General features: G+C 40.6%; 1 protein-coding gene across 1 annotated transcript in view; it reads right to left on the reverse strand.

Annotated features, from left to right (window-relative positions):
- Positions 1-353: 353 nt before the first annotated feature.
- The window catches only part of LOC126426806 (RNA polymerase II subunit A C-terminal domain phosphatase SSU72), a 53,077-nt gene continuing 37,422 nt past the window's right edge, over positions 354-16,008 (reverse strand). Inside the window, exon 5 of the mRNA XM_050088807.1 lies at positions 354-3,097. Within this exon, the coding sequence (XP_049944764.1) occupies positions 2,996-3,097 (102 nt within the window). The 3' untranslated portion in view covers positions 354-2,995. The remainder of the gene's footprint in view (positions 3,098-16,008) is intronic.

A 16,008-nucleotide genomic window follows, 5' to 3' on the forward strand; every position in this document is an offset into this window, starting at 1 on the left:
GAAATCCCAGCATTTGCTTTAAACAATTTATCTAAACAGAAAACCTAGATTCGAATAGCCAAACAGGGTGCTAAGCACTTTCTTCCCAAAAACGAGTGAAGTGTCTTACACACCATACCATGCCACTCGGTATCTAGGAAGCAAATTGCGGTCCAACAGTAATGTGTGCCTGCCTGAGCTATACTACAAGGCACTGTTTCTAATTGTATGCTATCAAACCTGAATCACCTCCCATATTACAATTACAGTCGTTTATTTATAATATGGAAAAATAGGCGTTCGGCTGGGAAAAGGAAGGAAACTTTGGTACCTTCCCCTGAGGTATTGTATACAATAAAAGAATACCAGAACAGTTTACAGAAATAATGATTTATAATTATAAGCACAAAAAAGTTATTTGTATACATATATATATAATTGTTATGTCTCACAATATCGCCCATGGTACTAATGGATTTCTCCATATGGAACACAGGCAATTGCACACAATCCAGTAGTCTCACAGCTTGAGGTAAAAAATTGGCAAAAATCTAAGAACTGAGGGACAAGCAAAAGACATGCTAGTACAATAATCAGTTCACTTCTTACTCATCCCTCCAGAACAAATCTGACATTAATTCTAAACACATGACATAAATAATACTTTTGCAATATAAATAGAATAACAAAAAACAGAAAACATTTAGCAGTGTGCAAATACAGCTCCGTAATTGCTTCAATTTTAGTTTCATTCAGACTGACATAGTTTACAAAAAGTAAAATACTACATGTTAATATATGTAATCTGTTTATCAATGCATACATATCGCAACATCAGAATGGAAGAGAGATTGTTTTATGGAAGCACTGAGCAAAAGTTTCAACATTTCTCCTTAATACTAAAACTGCACTGTGGTTATATGTAGAATCGATTGAGCATTGTAAGATAAACAGATACTGTTACCTCAGGTTTATACTACACTATTTCCTGATAATTACAGATACAGAAACAACAGCTATGTCATACTTCATAGCAGAAATTACAGATACATCTCACATGCAGAATTGAATGAAATGTATGTCAGGAAGTTCTTTTCCATTTATATCTTCTGATTAAGAAGAGAGACAAAAGTTATATTTTCACTTTCATACTTTATTTTTATAAGGAAGAAGGGAGTAAGGAAAAATCAGACATTGAGTGCATAATAAGCAGATTGCCAGAAAGGCCGGGAGTGAAACTGGAATTCTTGTACAACAGCTACATGGCACATACCCAACAGTAAAAACACCCACCGAGAGTCACTACTGTTCCAGAGTAGGACTGACAGCAGTGAGTAAATGATGACAAGTGTATTTTGCACAGCATGTACCATTAAAATCAGAAATAAATATCCGAGCACCCTGGTAAGCAAGCACAAAATTGCATCAGTCACAGAAGGCAACCTAATACATATTCACATTCCTGAGATGCTATGAATAAATACAGATCATAAGTAGAGCAGGGGATTTAGATACTTCAATCTGCTACAAAAGTTTGTTCCTGTAGCAGTCATGGCGCTGTAACTTTCACAGCACTCTATGCTGTAACTTCCACAACACTTTACTGCAACTTCCACAACACTCTCACCTAATTTCTTTTTTTCTTTGAAACTGTTGCCAGAATCTATCACAGGTGTGTCATCTCTGCATCATTTTCACCCAACTGCATTCTTGCCCCTGCTATTACCATCTTCTATGCATTCAACTTCTCCTCAGTAAGCCTTATAGTGCAATAAACACATGTACTGAAGGACTTTCAAATGTCTAGAACTAAGGAGATATTAAAACATATCAGTAATTTGTGCTGCATTTGCTGGACACACAGTACACTACAGAGCAAACAAAAGGACGACAAGACCATTTGTTATTAGCACATGTCCAGCATCAGTTCATATAACTGCAACTACAAGTATGTGGGACAGACAAACACATTAGGTAGCACAATGTCTACACAGGAACATTCATACAAGGTATTCAGTTATCAGTATAGTTCCAGATAATCTCATATTTGCTACATTTAATCTATTAAAGTAAAAAAAATAAGTGACACTACACTTAGCAACACAGTAATAACACAATTCTGAGATGACAACTGTGCACTGTCAAACAGTACAATTCTGAATTGAGAGCTCAATCTCTCGTGAAATTCTTTCAGGATATTGATGGGGTAGGATATAACTTCAGTTCCAGGTGCCCTATAAACTTTCCCGAACATTTTAAAACAAATCGGTATATATCTGCCAGCCTTTTAGCAATTGGAAAGCTTATTCCTACAATAATTTGAGCATCTGCATTTAGCTGTCATTGGATTACAATTACTTTTCAATATGAAAGTTGGACATAAAGGTAACCCGGAGAAATCTTACTGGCTGCTTGCTTAAATGAGAGTTAAATATGCTATGTATTATGCCTCAATCTCTACAGTAAGTCTTTCGCACAACAGGTTGTGGCAGTCATCTCAGAATACGCGGACCCCAATAACCAATTACGATTCTGTACGACACAGGCTGGAGGATACAGAAACCGATTAATGTGCCGGCATTTGCACACTGCTAGCTATAACTACACAGAACTGCAAGAAAAACATTATTTCTTTCCTTCTTTCTTAAAAATGTAACAAAATAAAAATGTCATAGTACAAATGCTGTAGTGGCCAATTCATCCAGTGCCACTGTTGAAATCAGTTTTTATTAAAGCTTTCTGTTTATAGACTTATAAGAGGAATTCCGACTTCCTCAATCCGAACTAACTTAACAAATATCACTCATTTCTGGAGCACCAGAAGGTAACCTGCTAAGAGAAGAGAAATTTCTTCGCCGGTTCGCACAGAAAGTGAGGTACAGACAAACGCATCGGTGTGCGAGCACACCACCGCTCCTCTCACGTCCCCTCGCCGAGGGACCGGACGTCGCAAAGTGCGTGCGCGTGTCAGTAGAAACTTCTATCTGTCCTCTGGTCGTGCAGCATGCAGTCTCCATCAGTAGAACAGTACACAGTGGAGGATGGGACGCTGGCACTTTGACTCAAATTCGTGGAGCATTTCATCGATGTCATTATCCAGGTCTTCACTCTGCGCCATCTGAAACAGAATGGCACATTTACCAAATTACAGCTGAAGAACAATCAGTTGTTGTATGTGGAACAATGGATGCTAGTTTCAATTTGAATAGTACCAATCATATATCTTCACAAATACCCTTAATTTAGAAAATACTGAATCTACAGTCGGTCCCTAAACTGAAGAGTGAACATGCCTGTCCCCGCAGTCTTTATCCAACTATGTTATGATAACCACCCACAGGCTGTTTGATGATGTTTTGCCAGCCCTTCCACAGTCCACCTTTTAAATGAGTGGGACTGTTGTGTTCAGATATTCCTGACAGTTTATTTCTCAATAAATGCATGAACACCTACATCAGTATCTAATATAACTAACACAAGAATGCACAATAGAAACTACGTGGCTCGCCACATACTGCACTGCACTGCTAAAGAGGAAACTGATTCATTGTAATTCTGTACATCAGGTAGAGCGTTCTTCTAGGAAAGACCAGTTGCCCACCAAAAGTGCTGTTCGCTCTTCAGTTTATCGACAGATTATACAGAGACCACCTGTACGCTCTGACCCACAATATAAACTATTTGTATGCATAAAATAAAGGATATATATAACAAGAATTTAGTTATTCTCATGACATCACATTCATTGGTTTCAATTCTCAAACCAACTTCAACATAATCTAGACCTTGGGTTATGCTACAGATTGAAGTGTTACCACAAAAGTAACGTTAGCAGTAAAATGAGTGTTTCCAGTGATTTGTCCATCCCCATTTGTGGACACATCACATTCCAAAACTTCATTGTCATGCGTCACACAGACACATTTGGTATTTGTAGCTTTTAATTACCCTTAATTCGTGCACAATAATAACAATAATGTAAAGGTGATAGCCAAGTACTATGCAGAGAAGCCCAGGTGCACTTGAGGATTCTCATACTTACAAAACAGCCCATTTGTTGTATAATAGTATTTGTAGGTAACAATAAGATTGAATTTAGGATTGACATTGTCCCTGTCTACATTTTAGAATGAAGTTTTATATTCTATGAAATATTATGCCAAACAAGGCAGAAAATCTGAAATCCCCAGACACTCAAAGACAAGGTAAAAGAATATCTTATTAGCTGCTACTCCCATAATTTATCAGAATATTTGGACTTATGGACATTAACCCCGCTCAACTCTAATGTTCATATTAAATGGGTTTTGACTTTGCCAATACACTATGTGATCAAAAGTATCCAGACACCTGGCTGAAAATGACTTACAAGTTCGTGGCACCTTCCATTGATAATGCTGAAATTCAATATGGTGTTGGCCCACCCTTAGCCTTGTTGACAGCTTCCACTCTCGCAGGAATACGTAGAGTCACATGCTGAAAGGTCTCTTGGGGAATAGCAGCCCATTCTTCATGGAGTGCTCCACTGAGCAGACATATCGATGTCGGTTGGTGAGGCCTGGCACGAAACTGCTGTTCCAAAACATCCCAAAGATTTTCTGTAGGATTCAGGTCAGGACTGTGCAGGCCAGTTACATGGATGTTATTGTCATGTAACCACTCCGCCACAGGCCGTGCAATGCAGATGCTCGATCATATTGAAAGATGCAATCGCCATCCCCAAATTGCTCTTCAACACTGGGCATTCGCCACACACACACCCTGCCATCAGATCACCACATTGTGTACCGTGATTCGTCACTTCACACATTGTTTTTCCACTGTTCAATTGTCCAATGTTTACGCTCCTTACACCAAGTGAGGCGTCCTTTGGCATTTGCCTGTGTGATGTGTGGCTTATGAGCAGCCGCTCGACCATGAAATCCAGGTTCCTCACCTCCTGCCTAACTCTCATGGTACTTGCAGTTGATGCTGATGCAGTTTGGAATTCCTGTGTGACGGTCTGGATAGATGTCTGCCTAATACACATTACGACCCTGTTCAAATGTCGGCGGTCTCTGTCAGTCAACAGATGAGGTCGGCCTGTATGTTTTGTGCTGTACGTGTCCCTCCACGTTTCCACTTCACTATCACATCACAAACAGTGGACCTAGGGATGTTTAGGAGTGTGGAAATCTCGCATACAGATGTATGACACAAGTGACACCCAATCACCTGACCAAGTTTGAAATCCGTGAGTTCTGTGGAGTGCCCCATTCTGCTCTCTCACGATGTCTAATGACTGCTGAGGTCGCTGATATGGAGTACCTGGCAGTAGGTGGCAGCACAAACGTATGTTTTTGGGGGTGCCCAGATACTTTTGATCACATAGTCTGTATAAACAAGTGACAGTGCTCCATCTAAATCTACATAAATGCTTATTGGGATGAAGTATGGATGAAAATAGCAGCTGCATAGTGAAAGTAGCTTTCCTCTGAAGCAGTAGGTTTTCTCCTAGTATAAGGGTGGATCTAAAAGTAGTGCCTTTTGTGTCATAAAAATTAAATAATGAACATGGAACACCAGAATTAGTACAGATCACAGCCCGAATGGTCTTCTACACAACAGTACCATTCAACAGTCACTACACAGTTGTACAAATTTGCACAACCATTGAATGCAGACATCACAACCAGCTTGAAAACAATTCAGTTTTTACTTCTTGACCTACGATTCTTAAAGCTGTTTTTACCTCACCCAAGTCACTAAATCTGTAACCACATAGTCAAAAATATCTCTGTAAGTTTCTTAAGTGTAGTCACATAGGTTTCACTGCCGATTGTGAAATCTAGCACGTGTGTCTCTTCAAATCACTTCATCAGCCTGTCCTCAACTGGCACCTGTGGCAGATGTTCTTGGCTGGCTGCTACATGGTTTACCTCCAATGACTGTTTCTCTGTTAGCAAACTTCTTCACCCAACACTATAGATTGCTGCTGTCCATTACAGTGCCCCATAACTCACAAATGCACAATGGCTATGCTGAATGGATAGTTTAGGCTATGATCTGTTCTACACAGTCCAGTCAAATTAATGTGACAGCCACCTATGTTCGAAATCAGCATGCAAGAACCACTAACAGATGGCAGTACTAGCACTTGACGGTATATAAAGTGTGTCGGAGGATGCAGGAGACAGTGCAGCCATTGTTGTAATGCAGAAACAAAGCGATTTATCTGCTGTCCAAAAGGGCCTGGGGTGGAAGGATTTCCGAAATGGCTAAGTTTGTAAACTGTTCGTGTGCTCCAAAGGTTAAAGCATACCGTGTGTGACAAAACAGTTTTATCCAAAACAGACATCGAGGCAACTGCAGTGCACTGCAGGCCACATATGACAGGGGTGAACAGATGTACAACATCATAACATGTAAGTTTTCACGGCCGGTGTCTTCATTAACTAAAATTTCCGGGCTGAATTGCTGTGGTCCATATATAAAACTTCTTCTCCTTCCTGATGTTTCGTTGCCTACTGTGGGCAACATCTTCTGAGGTGAGTCGGCAACTGGCTGCTAGGCGCTGGTGGTCCCACTTATATAGAGCGCTTAGATGGCGCCACCACTCGTCATGTGCTTTGGACTTTAAAACTATCTCTGGCTAGTGCCATCACTCTCGATTACAGGTAATCGATTGTCACTTCATTGGTACAAAGTCGATCGCCATATCTTGTCTAGTTTTAATCCTTCTTTGTTTTTATTAAAATTATTTCCGTGCTTGTAGATCTCTATAGCTTATCTATACATGCGAGTATAATAATGCGAGGTCCTAGCTATCACATTTGTCTCACTAAATTTTATTTCGTGATCACCGTCTTTGAAAACGTGTTCCGCTACAGCTGATTTGTCAATCAGTCCCAATCTACAGTTCCTTTTGTGTTCCGTTAGGCGGGTATTAACACTCCTTTTAGTTGTTCCAATATAAACCGTGCCACAGCTACACGGAATTTTATACACACCTGGGGTAGCTAAGTGGTGTCGTGCGCCTTTCACCAATCTTAAACTTTCACTAATTTTCTTGGTAGGTCGAAACATTGTCTCCATTTGAAACTTGGCCAAAACTTTACCAATACGGTCCGTGATGGTATCTTGCAAGATGAATTAAGCCATTTGCGAACAGCTTTCAAGAGAAATGGGTACACTGACAAGGAAATAGATCGAGCATTCCACCCTACAAGAAAAGTGTCCAAAATTACACGACGACAACCGCTGGCTGGAAAAGTTTTTCTCCCATTTATTCATAACATCACGGACCATATTGGTATAGTTTTGGCCGAGTTTCAAGTGGAGACAATCTTTCGACCTACCAAGAAAATTAGTGAAAGTTTAAGATCGGTGAAAGACGCACGACACCCCTTAGCTACCCCAGGTGTGTATAAAATTCCGTGTAGCTGTGGCACGGTTTATATTGGAACAACTAAAAGGAGTGTTAATACCCGCCTAACAGAACACAAAAGGAACTGTAGATTGGGACAGATTGACAAATCAGCTGTAACGGAACACGTTTTCAAAGACAGTGATCACGAAATAAAATTTAGTGAGACAAACGTGATAGCTAGGACCTCACATTATTATACTCGCATGTATGGACCTTGCCGTTGGTGGGGAGGCTTGCGTGCCTCAGCGATACAGATAGCCGTACCGTAGGTGCAACCACAACGGAGGGGTATCTGTTGAGAGGCCAGACAAACGTGTGGTTCCTGAAGAGGGGCAGCAGCCTTTTCAGTAGTTGCAAGGGCAACAGTCTGGATGATTGACTGATCTGGCCTTGTAACAATAACCAAAACGGCCTTGCTGTGCTGGTACTGCGAACGGTTGAAAGCAAGGGGAAACTACAGCCGTAATTTTTCCCGAGGGCATGCAGCTTTACTGTATGATTACATGATGATGGCGTCCTCTTGGGTAAAATATTCCGGAGGTAAAATAGTCCCCCATTCGGATCTCCGGGCGGGGACTACTCAAGAGGATGTCGTTATCAGGAGAAAGAAAACGGGCGTTCTACGGATCGGAGCGTGGAATGTCAGATCCCTTAATCGGGCAGGTAGGTTAGAAAATTTAAAAAGGGAAATGGATAGGTTGAAGTTAGATATAGTGGGAATTAGTGAAGTTCGGTGGCAGGAGGAACAAGACTTCTGGTCAGGTGACTACAGGGCTATAAACACAAAATCAAATAGGGGTAATGCAGGAGTAGGCTTAATAATGAATAGGAAAATAGGAATGCGGGTAAGCTACTACAAACAGCATAGTGAACGCATTATTGTGGCCAAGATAGATACGAAGCCCACACCTACTACAGTAGTACAAGTTTATATGCCAACTAGCTCTGCAGATGACGAAGAAATTGAAGAAATGTATGATGAAATAAAAGAAATTATTCAGATTGTGAAGGGAGACGAAAATTTAATAGTCATGGGTGACTGGAATTCGAGTGTAGGAAAAGGGAGAGAAGGAAACATAGTAGGTGAATATGGATTGGGGGACAGAAATGAAAGAGGAAGCCGCCTGGTAGAATTTTGCACAGAGCGCAACATAATCATAACTAACACTTGGTTTAAGAATCATGAAAGAAGGTTGTATACATGGAAGAGCCCTGGGGATACTAAAAGGTATCAGATAGATTATATAATGGTAAGACAGAGAGTTAGGAACCAGGTTTTAAATTGTAAGACTTTTCCAGGGGCAGATGTGGACTCTGACCACAATCTATTGGTTATGACCTGTAGATTAAAACTGAAGAAACTGCAAAAAGGTGGGAATTTAAGGAGATGGGACCTGGATAAACTAAAAGAACCAGAGGTTGTACAGAGATTCAAGGAGAGCATAAGGGAGCAATTGACAGGAATGGGGGAAATAAATACAGTAGAAGAAGAATGGGTAGCTTTGAGGGATGAAGTAGTGAAGGCAGCAGAGGATCAAGTAGGTAAAAAGACGAGGGCTAGTAGAAATCCTTGGGTAACAGAAGAAATATTGAATTTAATTGATGAAAGGAGAAAATATAAAAATGCAGTAAGTGAAACAGGCAAAAAGGAATACAAACGTCTCAAAAATGAGATCGACAGGAAGTGCAAAATGGCTAAGCAGGGATGGCTAGAGGACAAATGTAAGGATGTAGAGGCCTATCTCACTAGGGGTAAGATAGATACCGCCTACAGGAAAATTAAAGAGACCTTTGGAGATAAGAGAACGACTTGTATGAATATCAAGAGCTCAGATGGAAACCCAGTTCTAAGCAAAGAAGGGAAAGCAGAAAGATGGAAGGAGTATATAGAGGGTCTATACAAGGGCGATGTACTTGAGGACAATATTATGGAAATGGAAGAGGATGTAGATGAAGATGAAATGGGAGATACGATACTGCGTGAAGAATTTGACAGAGCACTGAAAGACCTGAGTCGAAACAAGGCCCCCGGAGTAGACAATATTCCATTGGAACTACTGACGGCCGTGGGAGAGCCAGTCCTGACAAAACTCTACCATCTGGTGAGCAAGATGTATGAAACAGGCGAAATACCCTCAGACTTCAAGAAGAATATAATAATTCCAATCCCAAAGAAAGCAGGTGTTGACAGATGTGAAAATTACCGAACTATCAGCTTAATAAGTCACAGCTGCAAAATACTAACACGAATTCTTTACAGACGAATGGAAAAACTAGTAGAAGCCAACCTCGGGGAAGATCAGTTTGGATTCCGTAGAAACACTGGAACACGTGAGGCAATACTGACCTTACGACTTATCTTAGAAGAAAGATTAAGGAAAGGCAAACCTACGTTTCTAGCATTTGTAGACTTAGAGAAAGCTTTTGACAATGTTGACTGGAATACTCTCTTTCAAATTCTAAAGGTGGCAGGGGTAAAATACAGGGAGCGAAAGGCTATTTACAATTTGTACAGAAACCAGATGGCAGTTATAAGAGTCGAGGGACATGAAAGGGAAGCAGTGGTTGGGAAGGGAGTAAGACAGGGTTGTAGCCTCTCCCCGATGTTGTTCAATCTGTATATTGAGCAAGCAGTAAAGGAAACAAAAGAAAAATTCGGAGTAGGTATTAAAATTCATGGAGAAGAAATAAATACTTTGAGGTTCGCCGATGACATTGTAATTCTGTCAGAGACAGCAAAAGACTTGGAAGAGCAGTTGAATGGAATGGACAGTGTCTTGAAAGGAGGATATAAGATGAACATCAACAAAAGCAAAACAAGGATAATGGAATGTAGTCGAATTAAGTCGGGTGATGCTGAGGGTATTAGATTAGGAAATGAGGCACTTAAAGTAGTAAAGGAGTTTTGCTATTTGGGGAGCAAAATAACTGATGATGGTCGAAGTAGAGAGGATATAAAATGTAGGCTGGCAATGGCAAGGAAAGCGTTTCTGAAGAAGAGAAATTTGTTAACATCCAGTATTGATTTAGGTGTCAGGAAGTCATTTCTGAAAGTATTCGTATGGAGTGTAGCCATGTATGGAAGTGAAACATGGACGATAAATAGTTTGGACAAGAAGAGAATAGAAGCTTTCGAAATGTGGTGCTACAGAAGAATGCTGAAGATTAGATGGGTAGATCACATAACTAATGAGGAAGTATTGAATAGGATTGGGGAGAAGAGAAATTTGTGGTACAACTTGACCAGAAGAAGGGATCGGTTGGTAGGACATGTTCTGAGGCATCAAGGGATCACCAATTTAGTATTGGAGGGCAGCGTGGAGGGTAAAAATCGTAGAGGGAGACCAAGAGATGAATACACTAAGCAGATTCAGAAGGATGTAGGTTGCAGTAGGTACTGGGAGATGAAAAAGCTTGCACAGGATAGAGTAGCATGGAGAGCTGCATCAAACCAGTCTCAGGACTGAAGACCACAACAACAACAACAACAACAACAACAACAACAATAGACAAGCTATAGAGATCTACAAGCACGGAAATAATTTTAATAGAAAAGAAGAAGGATTAAAACTAGACAAGATATGGCGGTCGACTTTGTACCTGTAATCGAGAGAGATGGCACTAGCCAGAGATAGTTTTAAAGTCGAAAGCACGTGACGAGTGGTGGCGCCATCTAAGCGCTCTATATAAGTGGGGCCACCAGCGCCTAGCAGCCAGTCGCCGACTCACCTCAGAAGATGTTGCCCGCAGTAGGCAACGATACGTCAGGAAGAAGTAGTAGTTTTATATAGGGACCACGGCAATTCAGCCCAGAAGTTTTAATTAATGGAGATGTACAACTATTGCGCAACTGACTGCCCAGATGAACTGAGGTGCTACTGACAGCATCTCCTCAACGACCGTTCAGCAAATGTTCTGCATATGCACTTCCGTAGCAGGTACCTGCTTTGTGCACCCATGCTGACAGCTGTTCATTGGTGACAAGGGCTGAAATTTGCACTGCAATACTGCAACCTGACATCCACCGAGTGGTGGCAGTCGGCCTTTTTAGATGAATCACGTTTTATGCTCCTTCGGACAGATGGCTGTTGGCACATACGGCACGAAACGTCAGAGCAAACACCCCACAACAACTGTCAGAATGATCCAGTCTGGGGGTGCAGTGTTACGGTCTAAGTAATGTTTCCGTGGCATTCCTCAGGTGATCTAATCGTTCTAGAAGGCACAATGGATCGACTCAACTGTATTCTCAGGGGCCATGTCCACCCCTACATGCAGTTTCTTTTTCCTCAACACAGTGGCATCTACTAGCAAGACAATGCAACGTGTCACACTGCTCACGGTCTGCGGGTGTGGTTCAGAGGGCACCAGAGGGAGTATACCGTACTTCCCTGGCCACCAAATTGGCCAGATTTAAACCCAATCAATAATCTATAGGACCATCTCGATCAGGTGTAAGCGACATGGATCCTCAACTGAGAAACACAGCACAGGTGGAGGTGGCATGGCTCCATATCCCTGTCAGTACTCACCAGAGCCTCACAGACATTCCTCCTGCATGTCTCTCAATGATCTGCACTGCAAAAGACTAACTTTTAGTATGTGGTCTCATTAATGGGACTGGACAGAGTAATTCCGCTGTTACATGTTCATTATTACACGACACAGGAGACATTGCTTTTTGATCCAACCTCGTATACAGCTGCATAAATGACGTACTCTAGAAATATTTCCAATAAATACCAGTATGAGCAGATTACCAGTAGTCATAATACACTGTTAGTGTACTTTACAGAATTGCCTGGAGTGGCTGCTTCTGCCTGTTATACTTGCTCCACTACCCTGACAGCTCTCTTTGATGATGGAACTTATGAACGATCTTTGTGTGTGTATGTGTGTGTGTGTGTGTGTGTGTGTGTAAGAGAGAGAGAGAGAGAGAGAGAGAGAGAGAGAGAGAGAGAGAGAGAGAAATAATTAAAATGGTATAAGTTACCATTTAGGCTTGGCTTACTCTTAGGTAGCTGTGAATGGGAGGGGGCATAGGTGGGAAGAAATGTTTCTTAGGATTTATCATCCCTTGTGTATCAGGTAGATTAGAAACCCTGCACATCATGGGATCAGCTGGGGGTTGGCGGCACTAAGAGAAGAATTATATGACAACTGGTGTAAACTGCCAACGCGAAGAGAATCCGACCCCCCCTCCACCTTTAACAATGCCAAACCCACAAATGTCATGCTGACCTTGTGAAGACACTAGATTACACCAGGAAGTAGTAGTAATGTGAAAAACTTGATAGACTTCAGATGCAGTAATGTTTGAGCTATTTATTGACAGGATCACCACCAGAATTCAGGTACTTGTTATATTAAGGGATCAACTTTTCTATTCCCGTGTCACAGAAGTCTGCCGCACGGGAATCGAATAAGTTGTGGTAGTCCAGCTCTCTGCCAGTGACAGTCCTGAGTATAGGACAAAAATTTCTTGATTGAGAACAAGATCATAACTGTGTTGTGGATGATCAGACAGCCCAGCCGAACTCCTTCAGAACATTGGTTGTGCAAGTTTTACATAGGCAGGTATTGTCACGGATCAGCAGATTACCTGCACTAGGTTTTACACACCTCTCGTTCTAAATGAGCCATTGCAGTTTCCACAGTATTTCACATTTACGGTCCAGCATTCACTGTTTCACCTCTGGGCAGGAAGTCAATAAGCAGAATGCCTTTATTGTCCCTTAACAATGCCCCCTCTCCTCCCCAAGACTTCTATGACAAAGAAATACAAAAGCTCATCTCATGGTATGACAACTGTCTTAATTCAGGTGGTGATTATGTCCTTAAACAGATCAAACATTGTTGTATCTATTGCAACAAAGTTTTTAATATGATTGCTTTTCTTTAAAATTGGGAAACAATTTCTAGACTGCCCTCATATACATGTACATTATCGGAAAAACAGCTACTTTGATAAGAATCACTGCTCCTTCTCTTATACTACTAAGCTGTTCTTTTTTATCTACTCCTTCGTTCTAAGCATTTGTGTAACTTTGCTAATTTCTGATACCACTGTGGCTCTTTGTATACGCCGTATTATAAGAATCTACGTAACACAAATGTAAGTGTTAACCAGCATCGACCAGCAAAAATAGGAACACAAATTCCTCTAATCTTGTATGCCCCTCACACTATAGAACTAAACAAATGCTTAGGCTGGGTATTCCTACCAGCATAAACTACAAAAGATTTGCTAGTGCCATAATTAGGAACACCAAAAAGTTTATACCAAGAGGCTACGGAAACCATTATATCTCTTGTTGGTCCCAAGAGAGTGAGCAATTGTATCAAAGCTTCCTCAAAAGTGGCAACTTGAAACTGCAGCTGTGACACAGTATGGAGAGAAGGCATAATAATGTAAAATTTTGTCCAATCTTGAGAATATGCTAAAAGATTGAGTTCTGAGTAGACACGACATCCAACATCAGTTCCCATAGTAAATTAAAAAATAGTCTACCACAGGGATCAGTCCTTGCTCCACTTCTCAACTTGTACACTGTAGACATGCCAAAAACAAATTCAAAGCAGTTCGGTTACACTGATGACTACGTACTTGCAACAAGACATAGCTAAATCAACCAGTCAGAGATAAACATACAGGAAAACCTTGAAGTAGCAGTAAAGTACTTTTGCAAATGGAGACTTCCAACTAAATGCTACCATAACAGAGGTCTTGAGCTTCCATCTAAATAAAATAAATTTCCTGGAAGAAAAGTACACATACAGTTTGAAAACATTACATTCACTCTTAATAAAACACCAAAATACAATGGGTGTAAACCTTGACAGAAATCTTTCTGTGAGCATTTAACAAAAACAGGCGAAAAACTGAAAACGAGGAACATCACTAAAAAGCTATATGGTACAACCTGGAGCATCTACCTTACATTCTTCTGCTATGGGTTTTATCTTCTCTATCACTGAATATTGTGCCCCATTTTGGCTAAACAGCCAATAAGCACGAAAGACAAGATTCCCAACTAAATAAGGGCATGAGAATAACTGCTGGGATTATTAAATCAATATTTATGGAATGGCTGCCAGTATAAGCCACATTCCTCCCCCTACATTGCTTAAGTGCTCTAACAAACGTGTACAAGAAGATCATGGGTAATAAAAATCTACCAATCCATCAAGATGTTGATGACATGAACCATAACCAATTCCACTTTAGAAGACCACCAACAATAACAGCAAGGGTCACAGTGGAAGATGAGTTACTAATGCATGGACTCCAGAATCAACAATACAACAATATACCAATATGTTGTGTACCACACAAAATCCATTAGGTTTAGACTTTTCACACAAAATATCATTAATGCTATACAGAATCAGAGTCCAACATGGCAGATGTGCAATTCCCCCATTCTTCTTCTCACAGATGGGGTTCGCAACCATCCCCACTTTATGGCTGTGGAAAACCATGGACCATCAGACACATCACAGACGAATGCCCAAAAGATCACACAATGATATACCAGAAGACTTTCTTCTCACAACCCCGAATTTTGTGTGTGATCTTCAGCCCAAAGACTGGTTCGATGCAGCTCTCCTTGCTACTCTATCCTGTGTAAGCCTTCTCATCCCCGAATAACTACTGCAACTTACATCCTTCTGAAACTATTTACTGTATTCCTCTGTTGGTCTCCCTCTATAATTTTTATCCCCCTCACATACCTCCAATACTGAACTGGTGATCCCTTGATATCTCAGAATGTGTCCTATCAACCGATCGCTAGTCAGGTGGTACAAAAAATTTCTTTTCTCCCCAATTCTACTCAGTACCTCCTCTTCAGTTATGTGATCTACCCATGTGATCTACCCACCTAATCTTCAGCATTCTTTTCTAGCACCACATTATGAAAGCTTCTATTCTCTTCTTGTCTAAACTGTTTATCATCCATGTTTCACTTCCATACATGGCTACACACCATACAAATACTTTCAGAAGAGACTCCCTAACACTTAAATCTACATTCAATGTTAACAAATACCTCTTCTGAAACACTTCTCTTGCCATTGCCAGTCTACATTTTGTCCTCCCTTCTTCCACAATTATTAGTTATTTTACTGCCAAAATAGTAAAACTCACCTACTACTTTCCATTATCCTCATTTTGTTTTTGTTGACATTCATCTTATATCCTTCTTTCAAAACACTATCCATTCGATTCAACTGCTCTAAGTCCTTTGCTATCTCTGACAGAATTGCAGTGTCATTGGCAAACCTCAATGTTTTTATTTCTTCTCCCTGAACTTTAATTCCTACTTCAAATTTTTCTTTTGTTTCTTTTATTGCTTGCTCAATCTATACATTGAATAACATTGTGTATAGGCTCCAACCTTGGTCTCACTCCCTTTGCAACCAATGCTTCCCTTTCAAGCCCCACAAGTCTTATAACTGCCATCTTGTTTATGTGCAGGTTGTAAACAGCTTTTCACTGTCTATATTTTACCCCTGCTACTTTTAATATTTGAATGAGATTATTGCAGTCGACACTGTCAAAAGCTTTATCTAAGTCTACAAATGTTAAAAACTTAGACTTGCCCTTCCTTAACCCATCT

This window comes from Schistocerca serialis, chromosome 11, assembly GCF_023864345.2.
Source record: "Schistocerca serialis cubense isolate TAMUIC-IGC-003099 chromosome 11, iqSchSeri2.2, whole genome shotgun sequence".
Lineage (NCBI taxonomy): Eukaryota > Metazoa > Arthropoda > Insecta > Orthoptera > Acrididae > Schistocerca > Schistocerca serialis.